The sequence below is a fragment of the Vulpes vulpes genome, chromosome 5 (assembly GCF_048418805.1).
Source record: "Vulpes vulpes isolate BD-2025 chromosome 5, VulVul3, whole genome shotgun sequence".
In the NCBI taxonomy this organism is placed as follows: domain Eukaryota; kingdom Metazoa; phylum Chordata; class Mammalia; order Carnivora; family Canidae; genus Vulpes; species Vulpes vulpes.
Window position 1 is genome coordinate 122,866,479 of NC_132784.1, and position 27,724 is coordinate 122,894,202.

A 27,724-nucleotide genomic window follows, 5' to 3' on the forward strand; every position below is an offset into this window, starting at 1 on the left:
AAGAAAAATTAACCAAACTAAAATGAAAGACATGCAACAAAACAGTATCTCAACAGTTTTTCTAAAAAAGTCACTATCAGTAAATACAAATAAAGGCTTAAGAAATATTCCAGCTTAACAGAAACTACAGAGACACGACAACTAAATGCAGCAGGTAATGCTGGGTTTTCTTTTGCTACATGGATAGTATTGTGACAATTGGCAAAATGTGAATAAAATCAGCAGATTAAATAACAGTATTGTATCCAAGTTAATTTCCTGGTTTTTGATCACTAGTCTTTGCTTATGTTTGTGAATCATCTTTTTAGGAAATAAAACTGACATGTGTAGAGATAAGGAAATATCATGACTCAATTGAGTCAGATAAAAAAATATATCTGTACATATAGATAAAAGTAAGGATAAAGGAAATGTAGGAAAATGTTCATATATAGTTAATCTTGGTGAAGGATACACAGAAATTCTCTACACTATTCTTTTTAAAATTATTTTATTTATTTTAGAGAAGGATAGAGAGAAAGCATAAACAGGGGGAGGCACGGAGGGAGAGGGAGAGAGAGAATCCCAAGCAGACTCCTTGCTGAGCACAGGGCATGATGTAGGGCTTAATCCCAGGACTCCAAGATCATGAACTGAGCCTAAATCAAGAGCTGGATGCTCAACCAACTGAGCCACCTAGGCAACTCTTATACTATTCTTATATAACTTTTCCTGAAAGTCTGAAACTATGTCAAAATAAAAAAGCTATAATAAGATTTAATTCAGCTTTAAAATACCTTTTACACGCTAATTTTCTATACACAATCAATATACATAAAGCCTTCCTCTTATAATTTAAGCTTATTTTCTCATCTAGTGTGGTTTCAGTGACGGAAAAGAACAGGATAAGCAGAAGAAAACTATCCCTATATCCTGATTTTACAAACTTACAAATCTATCTCCATCAAAAGAAAAAGGTCATTTCAGTTGCCTATGATCAATGAGGAGACAGATTTTTAGATATACTCTTCTAATACCTTAAAAACCATTTCCTCCACAGAGATTTTTAACAGTGTTTAACACCCATTACTTCAAAGGTTAAGTTAAATTGACTACTCAAAATATAAAAGATAACTCTGGATCACAGCAGCATTTTTAGTCATTGTTGCAAATATTTTCCAATGATGATAAAAACTGAATGATTACACCCTTGGAGAAGTAAACACTTCTCATTAATTTCCCATGGTAATAATCTAGTCATGTTTTTCACAATCACACAATTTTTCTCATGAGAACTAGGTTTATAAAAGAAGAAAATGCAATTAGTTGCTCATCTTTTAACTCATACATTCCTACACTTGTTTTAAATGAAATAGGAATGCTGAGGAAGATGAACATAGACAAATTCATCTAGTCAAAACATATGGTATACTTTAGTTCTGGGTATGCAAAGCTAATACATTCTGAAATCATGGGACTTAATTAAAACAATAAAAAATGGTATTTTATGTACTTCCCATTAAAATTTTGACTTTAAAATTTAATATACAGGGCTTCAACCTTTTTTAACTAAAGATTTTATTTATTCGTGAAAGATACAGAGAAGCAGAGAGACATAGGCAGAGGGAAAACTAGGCTCCCCACAGGGAGCCCAATGCAGGACTCAATAAGGGGGCCCCAGGATCACAACCTGTGCCAAAGGCAGACACTCAACCACTGAGCCACACAGGTGCCCCTGGGCTTCCACTTCTAAAGATGATGGAGTATCAGGGACAGGATTAATCTTAAATACTAAAAACACAGACATGATAGTGAAAAGTTTTCAGACTTTGGGCAACAGATGGCACAATCTCTAAAGAGGCAACAAAAGCAAGCCATATGATTCCCCAAGTGTAGAGTTTCCAGGATGCAGTACTAAGATGGGAAAATCAGATCCAGACAGACTCCTCAAATTGAGAAGACAGATAAGAGGGAACACCAAGGCAGCTACAGTTCCCAGAGCAAAGTACCAGAGAAGAAAAGGCAGCACAAAGAAAGCTCTGGAGTTCTGCAGAACATTCCCCCCTGAGTCTCCTGAATACATACATGTGATCAGCACATGTACGTGTGGAAACTATCTGAAACCAGGGACAGAACCACCAGAAAGGAGCAAGGAGAACAATTACCAAAGTTCACCTAGGGATGATAAGAGTTCACAGAGTGAAGAAATCCTGTAACAATAGGCACCAGAATATTCAGAAGGATATTAGGTCTGTACTAGAAACAAATTAACCTTGTACTAAAGGATGCTCAGGTTTCAACTAACAAAACTTAAAAATTTTGTTTGGAAAATTAAAGTGTTTCTAAGTAACTTAAACTATTTCTAAGTAACTTAACTGTGCTCCAAAAGAAAGCTCAAAATATTAAAAATAATGCAAAGGAAAGGTAGCTTCAAACAACAAAATTTACAGTGTCTGACATCCAAACAAAAATTAGCAAGCATGCAAAGAAACAGGAAAATACAATCCATCGTAACTGAAAAATCAGTTCTAAAAATGGACCCAGAAATGATAAAAGTGATAGGATAAGTAAGGAAAAACATTAAAACATTATATTCCTTTGCATTAAATATAAATGGTCTAAATATGTGTGTGTATATATGTGTATATACATGTATATACATATGTATATAATAAAATATTATTCAGCCTTAAAGAAAATCTTGTCATAAACTACAACATGGATATATCTTGAGGACATTACACTAAGTAAAATAAGCTAGTCACAAAAAGACAAATACTGTATGATTCCATTTATATAAGGTACCTACTATAGTCAAATTCATAGAGACAAAAAGTAGAAAGGTAGTTACCTGGGTCTGCAGAAAAGAGAAAAGAGATGTTTCAGATTGGTAAAATGAAAAAGTTCATAGAGTTGTTTCACAACAATGTGAATATACTTACTACTCTCCAACTGGTTAAAAAAAAGGGTGAAAATGGTTAAGATGGCAAATCTTAGGTTATGTATTTTTAACCGTGATTTAAAAAAAAACAACCATCTATTATAGACTCCATATATTTAAGAAAGTAAAAGAAGAAAGAATGAGCACTGTTAAGGAGAGACATTGAAGATATAAAAAGGTTCAAATTGAACTTCTACAGATGAAAATACAGTGTCTAACAAGAAACATACAATGGATAAGATTAACAGAATATCAGAAATCAGTACAAGAAAATGTTAGGAATTTTGAAGAGATTAGCAATAGATATTATTCAAATTGAAACAAAGAGAGGAAAAAAGAAAAAACAAAATGAAAAAAATCCAGTATTAGTTAGGGTGTGGAACAATATCAATTGGTTAACATATGTGTAACTAGGGTACAATAAAGAGAGAGTGAAGGAAAAGAGAAAACCTATTTGAAAAAATAATGGCCAAAATATTCTAAATTTGGTGACAATGATAAATCCACAAACCCAGGAAGCTCAACTAACACCAAGCATAAGAAACATAAAATTACACCAAAGCACATCACAATAAAAGGTTCTTTAAACCAGTGGTAAAGAGATCATTCTAAAAGTAGCCAGAGAGGGCAGCCTGGGTGGCTCAGTGGTTTAGCACTGCCTTCAGCCCAGGGCCTGATTCTGGAGACCCAGAATCAAGTCCCACGTCAGGATCCGTGGCATGAAGTCTGCTTTTCCCTCTGCCTGTGTCTCTCTCTCCCTCTGCCTGTGTCTCTCTCTCTCTCTCCCTGTGTCCCCCATGAATAAATAAATAAAAATCTTAAAAAAAAAAAAAAAGTAGCCAGAGGGAAAAAAAAGACAGTTTCAGTATAAAGAAATAAAGAAAATAGTAGATTTCATGTCAGAAAAATACAAATGAGAAGATAGTGGGGCATCATTAAAGTCATATCTTCAAAGTCCTGAAAGAAAGAAACTGTCCAACTAGAATTTTATAGCTAGCAAAAATGTATTTGAAAACTGAAATACCAAAAAAAGGTTTTTTTCAGACATATAAAAGCTGGAAGAATTCATCAGCAGTAATTCAGCTTATAATAAATGGTAAAGGAAATCATTCAGGCAGAAGGAAAGTGATACTAGATGGAAAAGGAATTTCAAAGGAATGAAGAGCCTTGAAAATGGGACAAATATGGGTAAATATAAGAGCCTTTCTCCTATTATTCTTAAATCCACTTAAGAGAATTGACCATTTAAAGCCAAAAAACTAAAAATATATTGTGGGATTTAAACACATGTAGAACTAAAATGTATGACAACAATACAAGAATAAGAAAGAGACATGGAACTGTAGTGTAATAAGGTTGTTATATAATATGTGAAGTGATATTTTACCCAAAATTGGACTGTGATAGGTTAAAGATGGAGAGTCATAAAAAACAAATAATACAAAGTAGAAGGCAAAGAGCAAAAATAAAAAAAAAAACAGATTGAACAAAAAAAAAAGACACAAATAGCAAAATAATAGAGTTAAACCCAACAATATCAATAATCATATTAAATATAAATGGTCTAAATTAAAAGCAAAGATAAGGAGACTCGATAAAAAAAAACACACACAAAGATGGAACTATATGTTATCTACCAGGAATCTACTTCAAATACAAACACACAAATAGATAAAAGCAAAAGGATGGAAAAGGATGCACCATGCTAATACCAATCAAAAGAAAGCTGGAGAGGCAATACTGACAAAGTAGATTGTAAAGCAAAAGCATATTACCAGAAATAAACAGACCCATTTCCCAATGATAAAGGGATCCAATTCATCAAGAAATCACAACAATCCTAAATATGCATGAATTTAGTAACATAAATTCAAAATATATGAAGGGAAACTGATGAAAGTATAAGCAGAAGTTGACAAATCCACAAGTATAATCAGAGATTTCAATACCCTTCTCTCAAAAACTGCTAGAACAAGTAGACAGACATAAAATCAGTTAAGGATAGAGAAGACTTGAGCGATTCTATCAATCAACTTGATCTGACATTTATAGCTCACTCCACCCAACTTTCTTTTCAAGTGCACATGAATCATTTACCAAGGCAGACCATATTCTTGGCCATAAAATAAGTCTCAATAAAATTAAAATGATTCAAATCTTACCATGTACATTCTCTTGAGTATGGTGAAATTAAATCAGAAATCAATACCTGAAAAATCCCACATGCATACTCATTTATAACCAATGGAATCAAAGAAGAAATAAGAAAGTCAGCAAGGATTTCTGAACTGAATAAAAATGAAAATACACCACAGCAAAGTTCATAGGATGCAGCCAAAGCACTATTTAGAAGGAAATTTTACAGCATTAAACATTTATATCAGAAGAAAATAAATTAATGAGCTAAGTTTTTAAGATTCAAGCAAATAAAATGCAAAGTGCACAAGCAGAAAGGAAATAATAAAGAATAGAAATCAATGAAATTGAGAATAAAAAAATCAGTGAAGAAAACCAAGAGCTGCTCCTCTGAGTATCAATAAAACAGACAAACCTCTAACCAAACTGAAAAGGGAAAAATGAAAAAAATACACAAATTAACAGCGGGAATGAGAGAAAGGACACAGCTATAGATCTTTTTAAAATATTAAAAATATAATAAGAGAATATTACAATTTTATGCCAATTTAACAATTTATATTAAACAAACTCTTTGAAAGATAACCTATTGGGGCCCTTGGGTGGAATAGTCAGTTAAGCATCCAACTCCTGGGTTTCAACTCAAGTAGTGATCTCATAGTCATGTGACTGAGCCCTGAGTCAGGCTCTGTGCTCAACGTGTCTGCTTAAGACTCTCTCCCCTCTCCCTCTGCTCCCCCCCATCCCATTCTCTTTTTCTCTCTCAAATAAATCTTTTTAAAAAAGATACAAACTATTAATGCTCATTCCAAAAACAAAGAAATAAACTAAATAGCCCTCTATTAATGAAATTAAAATAGTTGTTAAAACCTTTCCTGCATAGAAAACTCTTGTATAGGTATGTAAGTCATTCAGTATTATCTTAAGTTTAACATACAGGGAGGGATCTAATATTTATTAACTATCATCATGTGCTAGCATTAAGGATATAATTTTAATATGACTACATTAGCATCCAGCAGCATCATTCTGGAAGGAAGCTGTGTCAAGAACTGATTAATACGAGCTTAACTAAAACCAAGGAAGCTAATGATAATAATCTGGGGAAAAAATGATGAACGTCTGAAATAAGTCAATGGCAATGAGAGGTGGGAGTTGGGGCAGGGCATGGTTAGAAAATGGACAGCTAGTAAAGAGAGAGACCACATGTACTGACTGACTTGACCTGAAAGGTACAGAAAGTGAAAGAGTAAGGATGCTTTATGATGCTTGCCTTGAACAGTAGAAGAACTACTCATTAGGATAGGGAACACAGAGAAGAAACAGATTTGGGAACAAGAAGATATGTTTAATTTTCAATACCTGATACATTTAGACATTCGGGACCCAAAAGATATATTGTAGGCAATGGGATATAGGGAATCAATACTTAGCAAATACTTGTAGTTAAATTAACCTGCTCTACCTCCCAGGATTACTTGCAATTAAAGCCTTCTCTAGAACTATAAAATTAATTATTTTTATCTGTTAAAAGAATTTCAGAGATAAGAATGTGGCTAAGGGATATGAGAAAAGAAAGTATATACTAAACTCACTCACAGTACAAGAGACCCAATTTCAGTATTCTTTTTATTGTCATTTAGAATAGTAAAATCTTATTTATTTACTCTATTTGGTTTAATGAGTCTGACCTACTTCCTGCAGAAAAAAACAGTGAGAATATGAAGCCCTCTCATCTTTTCCCTTGTTTTGTATGTGGTTGCAATGACTCAATTTTTTATTTAACTCTGCCTGCTGCCTGTATAACATCCTATTGCCTCCTTTTAAGATTTTATTTGTCATTTTCCGGCTCTCCTTACTCTATTTGAGAATTGTATTTTTTTTTAGAAAACACACTGTCGGGGGCACCTGGGTGGCTCAGTCAAGGCTCCAACTCTTGATTTCAGCTCAGGTCACCATCTTAGTGTTGTGAAACCAAGCCCTGTGCCTGGCTCCACACCCAGCATAGAGCCTGCTTAAGATTCTCTCTCTACCTCCCTCTCCCTGCACCACCCCCCACCTCTCTAAAGTAAATAAATAAATAAAATAAAAAACACACCTGTTCAACTTAATCAAATAACAGCAACAACCATTTTTTGAACATGTCTTAGAAACCAGGCAATGTGCCAAGTGCTTTCCATACATTAGCTCACTGAATTTTCAAAATCTTGCACAGTAAGTATCTCCATTTTATGATCAAACAAAACTGAACCTCAAAAAGATTACATAAGCCCAAAGTCATACAAGATGGACTGTAGAATTGAGACTTGAATCTAGGTCTGTAGAACACCAAAACTTGTGCCGCATAACTTTCATAAATTTTTTACTATTTGTAGCAGACCTTTTACTGAATGTTTTACAAAGGTGCTTTCATTCATGCAACAAATATGACTGCCTACTACGTATCTTCAAAATTTCTGTAGAAACACTTTTAACAGCCCTTTTCCCCTACTGTTTCTAAAACTGGAAAGCTGCATACAGTGCACATTTTCCCCCCTTTACTTCCTCTCATTAAATGTCAAATTCAATCATGTTATGATTATTATCAGGTAGTGGGTTCAGCCACAGCCATTTCCTGCCCAGTTCCTGTTCACTACTCAGAACGAAGTCCAGCATATTTTCTTTCCTAGTGCTCTGAAACTACCTGTTCTAAGAAGCAGTTTTTGTGAAGTGAAATCTGATCTCTGTATTTTGTGTCATTTTAGCGATTTGTATGAGACTAACAAGTTGGAATAAAAATGCAGCTTTCCTAAATGGCATGTAAGATTTTCAACTTAGTCAAATAATTCTGGTCATGAAGTGATCTACATTGGTAAATCCAATGACAGTATTTATGGTTCTGTGCTAACCTGAAGGGAAGACATACACATGGGACTTTTTCTCAGATTTTTAAAGAACAGCCCCAATTTAAAACATTCTGTCCCACTGTTATGTCTCAAATTTGGATTCAGAAAAGACAGTCAACATATATATATACAAAGTGTAGTTTGCAATATTGGCCCTGTGTGGCTACATACTAGGTACAGGGGTTAAAGTCAAGTCACTTCAAGATTCTTCTTTTATAAATAATCCCAAAATATATTCCACAAATTAAGTGCAAATGCCTCTAGTGGTATAAATCTTCCTTTACAGCTTAGAATGAAATACTGCAATGAAATGATGAAACTGCTTAGCTGGACACATTTGGAAAAGAAGTTTTAACTGACACTGGGGAAAATTAAAAGGTATTAAAAGGTAAATATTAAACAAAAACGTAACACTGCACAAAACTGTTGAGAATTTCCTATAATTTTAATACCTAAATATGCAATTTCCAACTGCCAAAACCCGGTAGTGGTCACCTTGACGAGCCACATTTATATACAATTACCACTTAAATTTTGACCTTCGCAAATACTTTTTACACAAAGCTACAATTACTTGCTACTCCCTCAACAATCCGTATTCCAGGTCTGTGACCCTGCATCCTGTTCTACCCGAGTGAGATGCCTTCCTTCCCCAACAATGAAAACTACTACCTACCCTTTAGGGCTCCAGTGATAGCTCCTGCTACACCTCCAACCCCTTCTCCACTGTCTCTGAATATTATTCAGTCTTCTTCATTCAGGGCTTACCAGTGTGCCAGGACTTTACATATTCTATTTAATGCTTAATACTTCCCTCTGAAGCAACATCCTCTCCACTTAATGGATAGATAAGAAAACTGAAGCTGAAAAAGGTTTACTATCATGTTAAAGGGAACAAAGCCAAACAGGAATTCAAACGCCGGTGTGTCTAAACTTCAACCAAATTCTCTTGCATTAAATTACAGACTCTATGGCACTCTCTTACAGTATATATTGTGCTATATTATCCTTATTTGTTTATTTCTCTCCCTTACTAAAGACAAGAAAGGTGACACCATCCTTACGCCCCCAGCAATACTCAACAGTGTCTATATACAGTGACTCAAAGTGTTACTGAATATGTATAATATCCTCATTCTGTTTATGATTTTGCAGCATTATTTTCCACTGATTAGTCTTCTTGCACCCAGTCTCTAAGAAGCCCTGTGGTGGTAAAGCATCCTGGCTGAGAACGGAGGCTTTGTAATCAGATTGCCTCGCTTTGAATCCCACCTCCACCAATTATGAGCTGAGAAGTCTTGGACAAATGAGTTAAGCTAGGCTTTGGTTAACTCATCTATAAAACAGAACCGTAATCACAGTTCATATCTCACAGCTTTATAAAGATTAAACAAGATGGGATGGAAGCAATCCAAATAATTTTTCGATCCCCATTTTTTCTACATGCCCTTCTAAATTTTCTTTGGCTTAGTCTAGTGTAGCCTTTTTAATTACAAATTCCTTGCAATTTTGTATTAAATGGGCTAGCGTAAAAACTGTTTGAGCCAAAAAAATAAAATAAAATCGCTCAGGCCAGGATGCCTGGCTGGCTCAGTCACCAGAGCATGTGATCCTTGATCTCCGGGTTGCTGAGTTCAAGCCCCACGTTGGGTGTAGAGCTTACTTAAAATAAATAGATACATATTTTAAAAAATAATAATCAAGTAAAAATTGCTCAGGCTAGCTACCTGATTTTTAGGGCCAACCGTCCATTGCCAGTTGGGACTCAAAGTCTACTCTGGGAGGTTTAACTATACAAGAATGCACCCACTGTACGTCATACTTTTTTCTCTTACTACATTTTCATTCCGTATCAGAAAGTGGTTAAAAAAAAAAAATTAGAAAAGACACTTCCTACCTTACTAGGACCAAACTTAACAGTATTTGATGCATGCACACAACTAACCTGTGTGGGAGGCAGGCTATTTTCCCAGCAAGAAATTTTCCTGGAACCACCCTGGGTCTGGTGTCAGCGGCGCGGCTCATTCTCCCCAGACCTCTGGATTCCTTCCCTCTGGAACTACAGCTGGCCGGGGGCACCCCCTGCCTTCTCCTAAACTTAGCAATGTCGACTCCAAGAAGTTAGGATTTCAAATTGTTCTGCTATTTTACAGCACTTTAGGCTAAAGCGCATAGTTTCCAAATTCTCAGAATTCCCCCTTCCAACTTTAAAAATGTTATGAGAAAATCCAGTTTGGGAGGAAACAATTAAAAAACATGAACTCTACAAATAAGAGCAAATACTATGACTAAACGCAAAGTCTCAGGGATGCGCGCGGGGGGGGGGGGGTGGTGTGTGGAGAAACAAAGAAAAATCCTAAAGCCAACCAAAAACTGTAAAATCAAAGCATCCAATTAACAACAACAACAAAAACCTCAAGGTAAGCAGGAGACACCATAAACAGAGGCAGCAAGTGTGCATCACAAAATATGGAATAATTCACGAATCTGAACAGAGCTTGGTATGCCAATACTTGGATTAGGAGATGTTTCAGAGTCTGTACTGCCGGGGCGGTATAGGATGATATAAAGCAGTTCCCTTTTCTTTTTCTTTTTTTTTTTTTTTTTTTTGGTTAGGCTAAAAATAAAGAGTGATGGACCAGTGACAGAATGATCTCCGAAGTTAGAGAAGGAGGTGTTGAGTTTGGAAGTCGGGACTCGGGGAGCCACACCAGAACTGGCTCGTCCGCAGCGGCCGGCCGGGGACAAGGCGGGTCCCGCGGGCGGCGGGCGGCGGGCGGCGGGCGGCGGGCTGGTCCCGGCCCGGGAGGCTGGCGGCACCGGCGCCGCAGTCCGCGCGCGTCCACAGCGCGGCCGAGCCCCTGCGTGGTCCCCCGAGCGCCGCGGCTCGGCCCCCCGCCCCCAGCCCCGCGCCCGCCGCGCCCCCAGCCCAGCGCCCGCCGCGCCCCCAGCCCGGCGCCGGGGGAGGGAGCCCAGGAGGGGGCGGCGCGGGGCGCGGGGGGCTTCGGCCCGACCCCCCCGAGGCTCGAGGGCGGCGCGCGCCGGAGCCGGGAGGCTGAGCCGCTGCAGCGGTCCGAGGATGGGAGGCGACCGCGGCGGAGCCCGCGCGCAGGTGCCAGCGGCCGCCCGGGGAGTCGCCGGCGGCGGAGGGCGACGCGCCGGCCCCGCGGCCCCGCAGCCCCGTAGCCCCGCAGCCCCCGCCTGCGTCCCGCCCGCCGCTCTGCCCCCTCGTCCCGCTGCCGCCCCGGGGTCTGTCAGAAGCCAGCGACCGGCCACGGCCCGCCCGGGCGCGGAGGCGATGCCGGCTCTTACCGGAGGAGCGGGCGCCGCGCCGCTAGGAGGCGGCTGGGGAGCGCGCGGGAGGCTCCGAGGCGAGCGCCGCCGCCGCTGCGGGAGCCGGAGCGGTCGCGACGAGGCTGCCGGCGGGCGCGCTCCTCCACGGCCGCCGCCCCACCCCCTCTCCCGCGGGGTTTGCGCCGGAGCCCGCAGTCTCGGCGCGCGGGCGGGGCGGGCGAGAGGGGCGGGGCGCCCGTGGGGGCGGGGCCGGCGGCCTGATTGGCGTGGGGGCGGCCAATGGGGCCACGGGCCCTCCGGGCGGCGCTGAGACCGACGGGGCTCCTAGCCCGTGGCGGTAGGGGGGCGGGCCTAGTGCCGCCTTTTACAGCCGCCTTTTTGACAAACCCGAACCTCAGGAAAGGTCGGTTGGTTCGCAGTGTGGCCAAACAGCCCAATTAGCACGAGGCGAAGGGCCTCTGAACCCGGATTGGCACCGTCTCTGCCTATAGGGGGAAGGGGCGGGCCCGGGGGCGCTGAGGCCCCGCCCCGGATGTGGGCGTGGCCCGAGCTGGAGCCCGGAGCCGCTGCCGCGCTGCCCCGGCGAGGCGGAACTGAGATCTCTCTTGGTTATCATGTGACGGGCTCTGGATTTAATGGAGGAGAAAGGGTGGAAAAGGCCGAGGATCCAAACTGGCGAGCTTTCTGGTCTCCGCGGCCCTCCCCGCTCTCCGGCCGGCGGCGCTGCCAGGTGAGTCCGGGCGCCCCGGGCCGGCTGCGTCGCGAGTGCGCTGGCCCCGGCCCCGCGGTGCTCCGGGCCCCGCCGCGCCCCCGCCGGCACCTGCTGGGCGCCGGGCTCCCGCGGGCAGGAAACCGCGCAGCTCCCACAGCTCCGGGGCCCGGGCGGGGGCGAGCGCAGTGGGGGACACAGACCCCAAGGCCCTATCGGGTGTGAGCAGCACCCTCCTCGGAAGGAAGGTGAACTTGGCCAAGGCTGTCGCAGCGGGGCCCGCCCGAAAGCGACTCCTTGTTCAGAGGAGTTGGGTTGCGGGCTCATGAGCAGAACTGTCCCTGGCCTTTGGGACGAGGGGCGTTTATTTGGGAGAGCACCGGCCCTAGCGAGAGAAGCAGTGGACATGGCGTGGCGAGCACCGTGGGCAAGGTAATGAGCGCACACGCAGGTGATAGATGCTGGCCCTCTGGGCACAGCCCTTCTGATTTCCAGTTTGAGACGGTGCAGAAGATTTTGGCAGTGAGGAAGCATATGAACTAAACGATCTTCCAGGCCAGAAGGAATCATCTCAAACAGGGCTTTAAAGCAGAGCAAATTTTTGTTTTGTTGGAGTATGCAGTACCCCCCCCTCCCTCGAGAAAGAGCGATAGTAATAGTAGTAGGCAACAAATACAATTACTGCAATTAATGACGATTTGTGAATAAAGGAGTAAAATGGGTGGTGTAGCCCAGCATCCAGGCTTCTTCGGGCATCACTTAAATGTCAGTGTAGTAGTAGTGCTTCATACAGAAATTTGTTGCATCCCGCATTTTAAAACTTGAAGCCACAAGCCTGCGTGTCCTTCCATCTGCGACCTGTGTTTTTTTTTGTTTGTTTGTTTTTTGTTTTTTTGTTTTTTATGATAGTCACACAGAGAAAGAGAGAGAGGCAGAAGGAGAAGCAGGCTCCATGCACCGGGAGCCCGATGTGGGATTCGATCCCGGGTCTCCAGGACCGCGCCCTGGGCCAAAGGCAGGCGCTAAACCGCTGCACCACCCAGGGATCCCAGTACCTGTGTTGATTGAGTGCAGCAACTCTTTCTCTGACCAGTTGCTTACTCAATCCCATATGCGAAAAAAATAAACCCCGACTCATCCAGTTACTGATGGAAAAATTGTGCTTAAACAAGTGTATTATCATAGACTTTTTGAAGGTTCACAAAAATGGCCAGGTAGTTTGGAGATCGGGATGGAGTGAACTTGATTTACAACATGAAATCCGTTTGTAGTTAATAATCAGTACACACCCCTCATACCTCTTCTTCCAAATTCAGCCTCCTATTCCACCATGGCAGCCTTTGGTCAGGAAAGGAGAACTGGAGAAAATGCCTTCCTGGGAGCAAAAGCCTCCGCTTTTCATACTGCAGTATGAAGCATCCCGATCTGCCAGCTAAGTAAATGAATACTAGCAGATGGGCGTAAGGGGAAAAGGGGAGTTAGGAGGTCCCCAGGACGTCACTATTACAGCAAAACAGATACATGCTCTTGCCCCACTGTTGGAAGTAGTAGAGGTGTATCAAAAGATATATCAAAGTTAGTTTTAAAATATGATTAAACATGCTAATCTAGGGCATTTTATTCATCTAGCCTGTTTCTTTGCTTTTTCCTTGTTTCTCATATTCCTGCATTTGTAATCCTACCCCTCATGCTTTTGCTGTTCCACCACCTTCTGATCTTTTCCTCTTTTCATCAAATGTCCTCTCAATCTATCACTCTTTTGTGGCTTATTTCCCTCCATTTATAATCATATTCAGATTCTTCCTTTACTGAAAAATTTCTTATTGGCCCTTTCTCAATCTCATTCTTTGTCTTGTCCTTTATCTTCTCTTCTCCAAGTATTTCAGAGGAATAAAATGTTGTCAACTGTTTACATTTAGTTAACTTCTTTAACCCCTCACTCAACTGCATACAGTCTGGCTTCTGATTTCCATTCTACTTGCCCTTTTTCCAAGTGGTCACAAGGTTAATATAAAAAGTTTGAACAAGTATAGACAATACTGTCATCCTGTATGTGAAGACTAAATAAATGCTTATACTAAAGTTTTATAGATTAACGTGTTCCAATCAAAATCCCAAGTTTTTAAGAATTAGTGATTTTAGCGTGGGGGAAAAAAAAGGAAAGGGCAAAATATTCTGGAGAAGAAATCCAAGAGTAGGTGGGTTGTAGGCCTTCCAGATATTAGAGTACATCCTAGAACATATCTAATCACAGTCATATAGTACTAGTGCAAAACAGAAATATAGATCAATAAGACAGATCTATATCTTAGATAGATATGACAGATCTTATATTTTAGGGATATAAGAAATAGCTTCGGTTTGCCAGGCTGGCTCAGTTGGTTGAGCATGTGACTCCTGATCTCAGATGCCTGAGTTCAAGCCCCACATTGGGTATACAAGTATACTTGTATACTTGTATACCCCCACAATTGTATAGAGCTTACTTGAGAAGGAGAATGAGAAGGGAGAAAGAGAGAAAGAAAAAAGAAAGGGCTGTAATTATCGAATAATTTAGCATCTAATAACAAAATGTCAGAAGTTTAAATGGTCTTGATGATTGGATAGCGAGTAGTAAAAAAGTCAGGATCTATACCACAAACCAAAAAATAGTGAGTTATAAAAAGAAAAATTCAGACTAAGAAAATAGGTATTTGTAAGAATTTCAGTGAGAAAGTTTAATTAAAAAGTATAGGCTAAACTATGTGAAAATCCAATATTATCAATGTGTTCTATATTATTTAGCCCAGTGATCTCCTTAAAATCATAATTCTATTTAATATCTGAATTTTTGTTAACCGTTCCCTCTTTATTAAAACTCTCCTCCCTTGACCTAATACCACTTCCTCTTTTTTCGGTACTTTGATTTTGAATGCTTTTTCTTAGTACATGTTGAAATTAGGTGAAATTTTGGATGTATAGATGTACAAAAAAGAATATAAGAATATCCTTGAGGTACAGGAATAAAGTCATGAGTACCTGGACTTGAGTGACAGCAATAACAAGGACCAGACTATTCTTGAGACATTTTGAATAGACCTCATGCCCAGTTGATATACTACAAGTTTTATTGCATTTTGTCATGGGCTATAGGGAATGATGAATGTAACGTTGTCAATGGTGGCTACAAATTTTAATGGAATTTGAAAGGAAAAATAATAGAATGTTATCAAAAATAGGAAATCTGTGAGTGGGGAAGAGCCAGCTTTGTTCACCAGGAATGGAAGTGATTTTTTTTTTTTTTTTCTGGTATCGAAACAATCCTGACTGTTTTTCCTTCTCTTAGGGTATATTTCCCTTTTTTCGACTCTGCAACAGCTTCTTTAAACTGTTTAAATGAGAATGTCCTTGGCTCAGAGAGTACTACTCACCTGGCTTTTCACATTACTCTTCTTGATCATGTTGGTGTTGAAACTGGATGAGAAGGCACCTTGGAACTGGTTCCTCATTTTTATTCCAGTCTGGATATTTGATACTATCCTTCTTGTCATGCTGATTGTGAAAATGGCTGGGCGATGTAAGTCTGGCTTTGACCCTCGACATGGATCACACAATATAAAAAAAAAAGCCTGGTACCTCATTGCAATGTTACTTAAATTAGCCTTCTGCCTTGCACTCTGTGCTAAACTGGAACAGTTTACTACCATGAATCTGTCCTATGTCTTCATTCCTTTATGGGCCTTACTGGCTGGGGCTTTGATAGAACTTGGATATAACGTCTTTTTTGTGAGAGACTGACTTCTAAGGACATCATCTCATTTTATTGCTGTTCAACAAGCTATCATTAAAGTGTTTGAATCTTTGCAAGCTTGAAGAATACCAGAGAACTGAGAAAAATAACCAAATGTAGTTTTATACTGCTTCCATAAAATAGTCTTTGTGAATCATGGACTTCTAGTCAATCCAAAGCTAATTATTCAATATTTCAGTTATTAATATCCTTATTATCCCTATATAAATAAAGTTTGTTTTTTGACCTCACTTTTCTACTTGACTCTTAAATAATCTGTTGTACATATGTGGTCAATTTTTAAAGTCTTTAATCTACATTATTTGGATAGAAGTTTAATATATCATAGCCCCATTATGACCAAAGTAAATGGTCATTTATGCTTGTAAATTACTAAGAAAAAGACCTAGTTAGTGAAATACTTAGTCGTGTCACTTCATGTTTACATTCACAAAGAATCTGAAAGTTTAACAGATTTTTATCTAAGCTAACGTGTCACTTTTTCCTTCTGTTTAAAACCCATGAATTAGATGGCATACTAAAACTGAGCAGAGGTTTGCCTCTTCTAAAGTGAGAGAGGGGCCTTTCATCCTGGTTGAATCAGGACCGATCCCCTTTATGCCTGTTGTCCTGGGCCTCAGGAAGTTAGTGCCCCTTTCACTCTTAGAAGTCCTGGTCTGAGAGTTTATAGGTGATCCTACCAAAGGCACTTAAACCATTCCAGGGAAGAATAGGTGACATCACTTGTAAGAATTCCAAACAGTCTTACGTGCATTATAACCCTAAAGCAGGTGATTGCTCCTGCCCTTACACACCACCCTCACTTTTAGCTTTGGGAAGAACCCAAAGTAGTATTTTGTTTGTTTTAAAAATATCTAACACACAAGAAAGTGATTCCTAGCTGCTAATACTTGAGAGGATTGCTTTGACTATAGCATTTTGGTCTAGTTCTCCTTTGTAAAGCACATAACATGACAACGTTTAAGCTACAACATCAGATTAATATGGTTTTAACTCCTTGTTTGAAACTACAGAGCTAAGCTAAATAAATAAAAAATGATCAGTTACAAGCGTTTTCCTCTCTTATAATTGGTATATATTCCTATTTTGAGCTTCTAAAAATAGGATGGAAAAGGACAGTTAATTTGGGGAACATAATGTTCCAGACTTGATCAGATATTCCTGTTCAACTGAGAGTTCCAAACTATTTGGTCTCTCTAGTGATAGATTCAAAGTAGAAGAAGGCTTTCGTTTCTATGAGAAACCAGACAGGAGGATTTTGAAATTCAGCAGAAGTTGTATCTGTGCAAGTATTATCTAAGGATGCTCTCTCACAGGGAAAAGGAAAAGGACAGCATCACATGCAATTAGCTGGGTCAGGAGTCAGCAGAAATTTTCCACAAATGTCTATATAATAAATATTTTAAGCTTTCTATCTCAACAGTTCAAGTCAGCTCTGTGATGAGAAAGCAGCCATAAACCATGATTATGTTCCAATAAAATTTTATGGACAATGAAACTTAAATTTTGTAAAACTTCCACATATCACAAAGTAGTATTCTTTTGGCTTTTGTTACAGTTGCTTAAAACTATAAAAACTATTCTTGCCTCACAGCCACACAAAAAACAGACCTGTGAGCTAGGCCATAAAACAAGCAAAAGCAAAATTCTATATGAGATTTCTAAGAGAAAAGGTGGAACAGGTCTTCAATTAAGAGAGAAACCTGGGTAAGAATTGTATCTAAAAGGCAACACAATAACCAACCTGTTGATCCACGAGGGTCAGTTAATTTTAATAGTATCTGAAAGGTTCCCAGAAAGTAGAACATTTTCTTACCTAGTTTGGTAAATAAACTAAATAAACTAAATAGACTAAATAAATACCTTAAAGCAGCGCAAGCTACTGACATGCGCCTCCTTGATTCTGGCACCAAATCAAATGTGCGTTTTATCCCCATACCACCAAGGAATTCATTCAGTTCTGACACTACTTGGACATAGTATCTGATACCACAGGTGCAGGGTGCAATCCCAGAAGATACCTCCTCCCTCCAAACTTCAGACACCAGTTACAAATCCAGCTATAGATTGTTCTCATGACTCCCTTGATTAATTTGCCAGAGCAGCTCACAGAACTCAAAGAAACATTTTACTTATTAGATCACCAGTTTATTATAAAAGAATATAACTCAGGAACAGCAAGATGGAAGAAATGGTAAGGCAAGGTATGGGGAAGGGGCAAGGAGCTTCCATGGTCTCCTGGCATACCACTCTTCTTCCATCTCCTTGTGTTCACCACCCCAGAAGCTCTCTGAACCCTGTCCTTTTAGGATTTTATGGAGGCTTGATTACATCGAATATTAATGAAATCATTGGCTATTGGTGACTGAACTCAATCTCCAGTTCCTCTCCCCTGGAGATAAGGAAGGAGGAGTTCTAACCCTTTAATCACAATGTTGTTTCTCCCTGGCAACCAGCCCCCATCCTTAAGTTACCTAGGAGTTTTCCAAGTCACCTCATTAACATAAGTTCAAAAGACACCTTTTTCATGCTAAACACTTAGAAAATTCTAAGGGTGTTAAATTCCTGTGCCAGGAATAGGAATGAAGACCAGATGTGTATTTCTTATAAATCACAATATCACAGCCTCAGTGGTTGGAATACACTTAAAACATTAAGTTAATTAAAAATAGGATAGAAATTATGCTCACAGAAAAAGCAAAACTAATGGAATAATATATAAACAGTATTGCAGAAAAATACCTTCCTGTTTTAGTTCTAGGATATTTCATTTATAATACAAAGATTTAACTTAAACATGAAAGGTTCCTTGTGAAACCAGTATTTTCCAGGTCAACATGGGTAAGAAGTAATGTAATCTGGTGTGGAGCAAAAGATTTATCAGAAAGTCTGGGTAAAAGCAACTTGTGGACAAAATAACTTTTTATGACTTGAAAATATGAAAAGTAGAAAATATTGAAAGAATTCACAACTTGTTCAGCAGTATTTCATGAACACAGAGGCTGAGTATGTTGGTGCCATCAATCCACCACATGAAACATGAACACAAATCCAGCAAGAGAGCTTCCAAGCACCAAGAAAAATAGTTGCACACAGTTTCCATTTGTGGGCTAGAGTTTACTGTAATTTTAAGTTATTAATCTTACAAATTAAATCATCTGCTTTCCACTGTTTTTACAATGCAGCAAGTAAGAGAAACTGATGTTGACTAATGAACAAAAGTGATGGCCAAAAAAGAAGAGGAAACCATAGAGCGATTTTCATGTAGGGGCAAGCATATTAATTATAATTACTATGCATCTGTGTCATCAAAAATAGTTATTTCTCTTTACTGAGAGAAAATCAGAGTCCTTTTAGCATTACATTAAGAAACAAGCCACAAACTACAAAAGGAGTTTCCTTTAATCTTAAAAAGATTCATGTTTCCACAGTAAACATAAGTTGTCCTCAAAGTATTGTTGGTGTTCTTATAATTAATGACATAGTGAAAGTACACGGGAATTATAATGTTAGAACCAGGATAAAACAAACGGGGAAAAAGCCTCATTATAATGATGGAAAAACTAAAGCCCAGATAAATGAAATGAGATCAGCCCATGATCCCTGAAAAATGGAGAAGTTTTAACTTCAAAAGCTATTTCCAAAATTGGTTTGCTACAGAAGAAAAAAAATGGCATCCATGGAAGATACATACCAGTTATCAAATGCCAGATAAGGTAACCTTGGGTTAAAAGCTTTTATGAGAGGGATCTACTATTTTAATGTTTTACTCTCATTTTGCATGGCCTGTGTTCAAGTTATCATACTGTAATCATACTGGTATCTTATACCATGAAGTAAATTTACTGCCATCGTCTATATACTACAAATACTAATTTGTAATCAGAAAAGGGCAGTCTGTTACAAGACATGATTTTGAATTGCTGGCCCTGGGCAAAATAGTGAACTGGGAAGAAGTAAGTTTTTGAAATCTACTTACTTCCACCAAATCTCATGATCCCTTGATAAACATTTTCCTCTTCCCAGATGCCTATCCTTTGCCCAAAACTAGAGGGAGGAATGCAGAGAAGAGATAATTAGTGAGAAAGGTGTGAAATGATTAGGCTGACCCAGAACATAGCTCTTCTGTGTTAATTCTAGGATCAGAAGCTAACATTTGTAGTGTCTACAATATATATAAACCAATCCACTAAGCAAGCACTTGGCATGTTCTCTGATTTAATTCTCACCACCAATTAACAGAATAGTTGGTATTCCCTGCCCCCACTCCCCACCTTTTTACCAATGGGAAAAACTGGTTTCTCAACATTTCCAAGTTTATTAGTCCCCTTTCGTTACCCATAGCTGTACTACTCAAATGTTCTCAGCATAGTATCATATCAGAGGCTTTACAGAAGGAGGTCTGTGAAAATGTGCCACCTTTATGTCCTTGTCTCACTCCTGCAACAGAACAGATATAGACTAAAAATATTGGTGCATGTTATCACATTCAATATTTCTAATTTTTGAATATTTATATCAGTAGGGAGACTTCATCTTGCCAAATAAGACTTAGTATGTTAAAAACATGCTTCCAACTATAAGATACTAAACCTGCTTCTTAGATTTGCCATTTTAATAATTTTAAGTCTAGTTTAAATTTATCCTCAATTTATAATAAGTGTATCTCTCATTGGAGAAAAAAAGTTGGGTTTTACAGGTTTAGCAATCTTTACAATACTTATTTTATCCACATTGCCCAATGGGCCTAGATAACTAACAGGGGTACTTCTTAAACCTTATTCATAAGACTGAAGTACCAAATAGAAACTTGGTCTCCTTATGGTGCCTGCTGATCTAATTTTCTCCACTTTTCTATTGCAATTCTAGAATTACATTATGAATTAAAGTCAGAGGCAGAGTTTTTAAATCATAGAAACCTATATAATTAGTTTTTCCCACCCCCAGTAAAGGTGCAACTTTTGTTCCTTCAAATATTTATTGAATACCAGGTGTATATATTAGGCATTGAGGACACAAAGGGATAAAAATAAAATTGGAACTTACAGCTCATGGTTTAGCTAGAGCCCAACATATACTTAACTAATAGTTATATTAATGATGTGAACAGAAGGACACAAGAAGCAGATGGAAGAAATGGTTCTACACCAGCTTTGGGGTAAAGGGGACAGTTGGAATGCATAAACTCAGTAAAACACAGAAGAGATGTTTAGAGTTTCGGAAAAAGAAGATTTCACAGTGTTGTATTCCAAGCAGGGATTTTCCCAGCAAAGGTAAAGACTTTTTAAAGTACACAAAAGAAATGGCAAGTACTGGCACTCGGTAAAGCTGGAAATTGGGCACATTAATGGAAGATTGTGATGGATGAAGCTGGAAAAGCCATATCATGAAGGCTTTTTGGTGTAATGCTGAGCGTTTGGCTTCTATTCTTTAGGAAAACAGTCATAGAATATTTCTAAGCAAAAGAGTAACAATCATATCTGTCTTAGGAAGATTAATCTGGTAGTAACAAAGAATGGACTGGAACAGGCATAGGGGCAGAGGAGTACAGGCAGCCCAGAACATTTTAGGATATTTTAAGAGTCCTGGTGAGATGAACATCTAATATGGTTGTGAACATCTACTACAACAAGAAAAGTAGACAAATTATGGAACATTTTTGGGGTCAACTCAAGAAAATCTCACAATACATTGTATATAGTTAGAAGAAAAGATAGAGAAACCAGGTAACTGTGCAATGACTAGGTAGAGACATAGTGATGCCAATAACCAAATTAGGAGGGAAAGGAACAGCTAATGCTTGGGGGCAAGGGAGAAGAGAAGGATTTAGGTCTGATTATAGAGATCATTAGAGCTGAAGTGAGAAACCAACGCTGACAAGTCATGGGGTCACGAAGATAATTCAGGGACAAAGTGTAGAGACAGAACCTGAGACTGCTTTAAATAGTGGTGGCTACGGCTGAAGAAGACATCCAAAGAAATGGAAAGCAAAAAAAAAAAAAAAAAGAAGAAGAAGAAGAAGAAGAAATGGAAAAGCAAAACAGATAGGTTATATATACACAGAGTTTCAAGGAGTACAAAACTGCTAAGTGCTGAAAGGATTAAACAGAAGTATTAAGGAATGAAGCCACTGAATTTGGCAGTCATAAGGTGACCTTTGAGACTACCACTTCAGCTGGGTGATTAAATTTGAAGATTAAGACAAAATTGTAGTGAAATGAGGAAGTGAAGACAGACAGATTTCCAAGAATCTTGTCATCAAAAAGAGAGATGAAACAATAGCATAAACAAAAGCCAGGCTGAAGAAACGCTTTTTTGTTTTTGTTTTTTTTTTAAAGAAGACAGACCCAAGATTTGTCACATAAATGTCTGGCTAAGTTAAAAACAAAAACAAAATTTTAAAGAAAGAAAAAACTTGGGTAGAGGGAGGATGTGGAATTGCCTATCCAAATAAAATGTTAAACATTATGCAAAATATTTGCAACTCTACTGACTTGTCTCTGAATCTGTACACTTTGTAGTCTTCAGTAGTACCAAAGCAATAAACTTTATAGGCAAGTGTACAGATTTAACATTTTAAAAATATAGATGCATAAATTCTAAATTTCAAAATGTGTAGAAGAATCCAGAGTTCTCATTATTTTAATAGTGCAGTTCTTGGAAGGCAGATAATAAGACATACAAGTAGTATGTCATAATTTCACTTTAAATTTCTAATCAACATAAATTCTATTTGCCCACATTTTATTCTCAGCTCATTCACACTCCCTGATTGGGTCTGAAGTCCTAGAAGGGAAGATAACCTGAAATCCAAGATGTTTTCCCCTCCTTTCTCTGACCTCCCGGTAGAGATATGTCAAGATATGTCCTGCAACATCTGTAAACTTAAAGAAAAAAGCATCTCTGCTTTTACCCTCTTGTGCTTGACATTCTAAAGAGCAATGATTTCCATCTGAGATATGCTAAAGAAAGAAAAGCCAGAGCAGAGATAGAAATTTATACTTCTCCCAAGTTGTCCTTTTAATTGTTTTATCTGAAGTACACTGTCAGTGCCAAACATGTCAAACATAACTCTTTCATGAAATAGACTAGGCATTCTAAAACCAGTAAAATTCTGTTTACATATCAAAATAGTTACATGAGGTGGAAGAAAGATTAATAATCAGATCTTCTATCAGTCTGAAGACCTAAAACCCATCCTGTCACTTTTTACCAGCTTAAAAGTACTTTGAAAACAATGCATTTTTGTCCGCCCCTCCTAGGATAGAAATAGTCCTGTCTAGAGGGAAGGGAAGTGATTTAGCATGCTATCCAGCACCTACACTGAACTAAATAACTAGTTTAATAACCTTGCTTAAGGTAATCCTAAATATTCTAGGTTGGCATGAATCAACTTTTGATAATTTTTAAGAGAAAAAAAAGGTATTCAGATTGGAGTCACTTTCAAGATCTTATGGCTTCGGTTGAAGACAGAAACAAGAACTTTTAAAGATGATATGAAAATGTCAAATACAAGAAAATAATTACAAAACAAAGGTAAAAAGATTACAGTTATCAATTTTAGTATTTATTAAAAAGGTGGAAGACAAGGAAAATTCCTCTCAAACTCTAAAATCAAATCTTGCATCTTTGCTAAATGTAAAACGAATTTTTAGGTATTTGCTTTACATGACAATAAACTTGTCAACAAAATAACTGAATGAAAATTTACCAACAAAACACTGCTAATCTATTATTTACAAAAATGATCTCACCTGCCGTAAGTTATTTGGGAAAAAAACCATTTCAAGCACAGGAACACTAATGAAATACCTTGAAGACATAACACAAGAAATAAAATTTGTCCTAACGTCTCTGACCCCTCCCTTCCCCAAAGTTATAGAATGGACTGAAAATGAATATATGTGGGTATAAACATAATATTTCCAATAATCTTACACACACACACACAACACACACATGCACACACACAGTTCTGTGCCAGAACAACCTAATCTTTATTTAAGGTCAGCAGCCTGAGGGTTAAGAGTAATGAATATGGCTTTAGTAAAGTTTTCAACTAAATATCACAAATGCTTAATTCTTTTGCTAGCTAACCAACTAACCTGAGAATGGAAAAGGTTCTACTTCTTGGCTAAAAGGGTATAAAGGAAAGTAATTAAAAAAAAAAAAAAAAAAGCACTGCAGCAGACACCACTGATGTACCTTATTTTTTTTAAGGTCTGTGTATCAATTTAATACTTTATATAATAACTATTTAGATAGCTTAAGATCATATAGAAACTACATCTTAAGCATTTTATCATTCTGGTCCAAGAAATTGGAATATCAACAAAAAACTTGTGTTTGGAATGTACTTACTAGGAAACCGTTAATAATAATGCAATATTGAAATAGAAATGATTTGTGTTTAACAAAGGCAAGTCAGCAAGTTCTTAGATTGCATCCGAAGAGGATTTAAAAATTATAACCCACTAAGACAAGGAATATAACATTATTCAAGGTGACAAAGCTGTATCTTGAAATCTGAGCCCACTGATTTATATTTCACTTCATACATCATATATACATCACAGAGATGTATGCATTTTACAAAACATTAAATTTTCAAAATATGGAGAAATTTTGAGTATTGGTTATATAAGAAACTACACCTAAAAGCAACCACTGTGGTTGTTTTAGATAGATCCTTTAGTTAAATTTTAAGGCTCATATATAATATTTTGGGGATACCCTAAAGACATTTTATTACCGTATGATCTCATGCAACTATGTGTATACTACTAGGAAACTAAAACTAAAACATTGTTAAATATATCACCCTTCAATTAAAAAAAGAAAACATTTTAACCACATGCTCTCCTATTTCTCAATACTAGTTTGTTGTGAACTTTTTTATCCCCAAAAGGTAGATGGCAAATGATAAATTTAGCTTAAAAGAGAAGATTAAAGTGATGAGGAGCAGGCTAAAACTAACATATAAAACAGAATCCCTATTTACATTATCATGATTTATACTTTCCTTATCCCATGAAAATTCCTATATTGCAAATATACTGATTTCCTATAAACCATTGAGATTTCTTACAATATTTGCCAAGCCCACTTAAAATGTGGGCCAGAAATGTCACTGCTGCAATTGATTTTTTTCTGGTGAAATGCCTCTTAAGTGGATTCTCCCTAGCCCAGAAAGATAAGCAGTTTTAGGGGTACCACAAACAAGGCTGGAGCAGAAACAATTTCAGGAGCAACGGTAACCCAAAAGACTACACAAAGAACCTCAGTTAAAAGTCGTCAACCAAAGTATAAGCCCAGAAAAATACCAAAGATAAAATAAATTTGCAATGAGCAGAGTTCCTTATATCAAAGCATAAAGACATTTGTTTGATTTTAATTACAGTAGTGGAAGCAGTCTCAAATAGTGCTGAAGTCCATCACTGAAGAGATTTGTTTTAATCTTTAGCTAGGCACTAGCAATCCTGTTTCCTACCCTGATTTTACTTTCTAGAGTTTTGGGAAAACAAAACAAAACAGTATTCTAAGTTGTTTACCTTGCTAGGGTAGGGAGAAGGATCCTTAGAAAACTGAGGTAACACATCTTATTTTGTTAATTATATCTCTGCATATGGCAGTTGAGTCATGGCCCTTAAGTTTATCATACTTTCTCCTGTTCTCTGAGAAAAATGTAAAAGAGGATTTTAACTGCTCACAATGAAACATTCTGTAACTAAAGATTTTTACCCAGCTACTATTAAATATAGTACAGGTGCCTATTAGTAAGAAAATTTTCTCAACTTTTATCATTCCAAACATTATGGAGAAGATTTACGTTAGGGCAATGTAATCTGGCCATGTTACTTCATGAGTTAAGAGTGTTAAATACCAATAACTGACCTTGTTTCCCCCAACTTCATAAAACTGCTTCTGTTACCTAAACTGCTTTCTGAATGTTGAACATAAATATTTTAAAATGTATTCCAGGGAGTGAGGCTAGGAAGTTTCACATATTCATATTATTCAGCAATTTAAGAAAGAAGTTATGCAAAATATGATATACATATCTCTATATATTCCCATAATACACACATATATAAATATGCTTTCATAACTGAATCTTGGTTTTAAAAATGCTTACACAATGTGGGGAATTTAAATATTTCGCTAGATTTGAATACATACATTTGCACTCCATTACCACTGTAAATTGATATACCAGCAGAAACATAATAGACCAAATAAATGATTTAACTGAATTGTCAGTTTGTGTTTTTGCAGACCCAACAGAAAACATATTTATTATTATGAACCTTTATTAAGTGGCTCACATTTCAGTATAAATCACACTAAAAAGATTTTTTAAAAGCTATTTACACTACAGTGCTGACACATTAAAATGAAAAAAAAAAATTGGTATAAATAAGCTCTATGGAAAAGCCTTAAATTGTCAAAAAAGAATTCTGGCTCATATTACAAAAAATATATATATATGTTAATGTCAGCTCTATTCTAAAACCTATAATTCCAAACCAAATGATTCTTTAAAGACTCCTTTTGTTTAAACCTGTAATGTTTACAGTGCATCTGGCCCTAAGTGCTTTGATACTTCACAGTTATGGACAGGCACTGAGGAATGTTACAAAGCTACATAAACTCTATTTTGTAACAGACTTGGGAGCAAGTCCTTGGCTTGCTTTTAGAATTCATGAATCTTTATTACATTATTAACTTTAAAAAAAAAGAATTTTAAATGGTATGTACAAATTTAGCACAAAATGTCATCATCTTTTCTATCTTGATTTGAATGTGCTGAACTATGTTGCCTTGTATCAACTAGACTTATGAGACTTCCAGGACATAATTCTTCCTTTAAATCTTTGTTGCTATTTTCAAATTTAGAGTCCATGTCAATCTTAAATTCTGTAAATTGAACATGATCCAATTTTGCTTTAGCATTCTTGCCATCCATATTATTCGGTGCTCTAGTCTTTTCAGGAATATAAACATTCACAGGTTCTTCCTTGATTCTTACGGATGCAATAGGTTCATGTTTAATCTGCTGTAATTCAGATTTAGAATGAAGTTTGTCTGAAAAATTAGAATCCAAGGGGGTTTTGCTTACAGCACAAATCATGTGGTCAGTGTGAGATCCAAGAATTGATGATGTGGTATCTGGTGATGTGCCTGTTTCATGAGTATCTGTATTCTGAGCAATCTCCTCCTCTGAATGATACAACTTGAGCCGAACGTGCCAGGCTAAACTGCATACAGCTGAAACTGTCTTGAACTGATGAACAACGTTCCTTGGAATAAAATAAATGTCATTATCATACAGCTGAATCCTGGCATAGCGGATGCCTTCCCTCCTCAGTTGATTAAGTTTTGCATCATCAACCCACTGGACACACTAAAAAAAGAAACAGGAATACTGTTAAGTCTTTTCCACAATAAAAATTAAACTGAAGACAGTAATGCTTTAAGATATACCTGAGAAAGTGGAGGCTCATGTAAATCTAACTGCATTCGTTGAACTACTTCTAAGAAATCTTCAGCATGAAAACAAATTACATCTTTGGTTATTCGGGGTTGAGCAGGCCTAAAAACATGAGATAATGAAGAATCTTCCATTAATATTTCACTCTGTTAAGTCCTTATTAAATTTAAAGCAAAAATAGTTTATGGTCAAAACAAGAGTCCCTAGAAATAAAGTTAAAACATTATTAGAAGACCACTTTACATACTTAAAGGGATAAAACCATGAGTTTGGGCCTAAACATAAATTAAAACAACCTCATTTTATTATAGCTATGTATAACCATATTTGAACTGGTTAATTATTGAAATAAAAAAACTAAGGGCTCTGTCTTCAAGGTCAATAACAGATTAAATGCTAAAGATGAAGCTACTATGTAAAAATTGGAGGTAATGAATAATGGGGAGAAGAGAATACTTTCTTCCAATAAATATATATATAACTGCAATTAAACCTAAAA

General features: G+C 37.7%; 3 protein-coding genes across 8 annotated transcripts in view; 1 reads left to right on the forward strand and 2 right to left on the reverse strand.

Annotated features, from left to right (window-relative positions):
- Positions 1 to 11,426, reverse strand: part of PHTF2 (putative homeodomain transcription factor 2) — a 113,389-nt gene extending 101,963 nt beyond the window's left edge. For 2 of the 5 annotated variants that reach the window (XM_072759828.1, XM_072759825.1), the window contains exon 1: positions 11,254 to 11,426. The gene's annotated coding sequence lies outside the window, so the exon portion shown is untranslated. The remainder of the gene's footprint in view (positions 1 to 11,253) is intronic. The other 3 variants (XM_072759830.1, XM_072759826.1, XM_072759827.1) reach the window with 3 other exon arrangements.
- A 349-nt stretch (positions 11,427 to 11,775) lies between these two features.
- On the forward strand, positions 11,776 to 15,964 carry TMEM60 (transmembrane protein 60). 2 transcript variants are annotated; one of them, XM_026006104.2, is made up of 3 exons: positions 11,776 to 11,965; positions 13,261 to 13,380; positions 15,270 to 15,964. In XM_026006104.2, the coding sequence occupies exon 3, from the start codon at positions 15,320 to 15,322 to the stop codon at positions 15,719 to 15,721; it is 402 nt and encodes a 133-aa protein (XP_025861889.1). In that variant the 5' UTR covers positions 11,776 to 11,965; positions 13,261 to 13,380; positions 15,270 to 15,319; the 3' UTR covers positions 15,722 to 15,964. The 2 variants fall into 2 exon arrangements, with proteins under 2 accessions (XP_025861889.1, XP_072615987.1); XM_072759886.1 differs by lacking the exon at positions 13,261 to 13,380 and having other exon boundaries at positions 11,778 to 11,965.
- A 1,896-nt stretch (positions 15,965 to 17,860) lies between these two features.
- Positions 17,861 to 27,724, reverse strand: part of RSBN1L (round spermatid basic protein 1 like) — a 65,437-nt gene continuing 55,573 nt past the window's right edge. The window contains exons 7-8 of the mRNA XM_072759880.1: positions 27,219 to 27,327; positions 17,861 to 27,138 (exon numbers count right to left, since the gene is read on the reverse strand). Of these exons, the coding sequence (XP_072615981.1) occupies positions 26,497 to 27,138; positions 27,219 to 27,327 (751 nt within the window). The 3' untranslated portion in view covers positions 17,861 to 26,496. The remainder of the gene's footprint in view (positions 27,139 to 27,218; positions 27,328 to 27,724) is intronic.

Bases quoted from the DNA above. Each gene is read 5' to 3' on its own strand.
- TMEM60 (XM_026006104.2), top strand. From the start codon at position 15,320: ATGAGAATGTCCTTGGCTCAGAGAGTACTACTCACCTGGCTTTTCACA.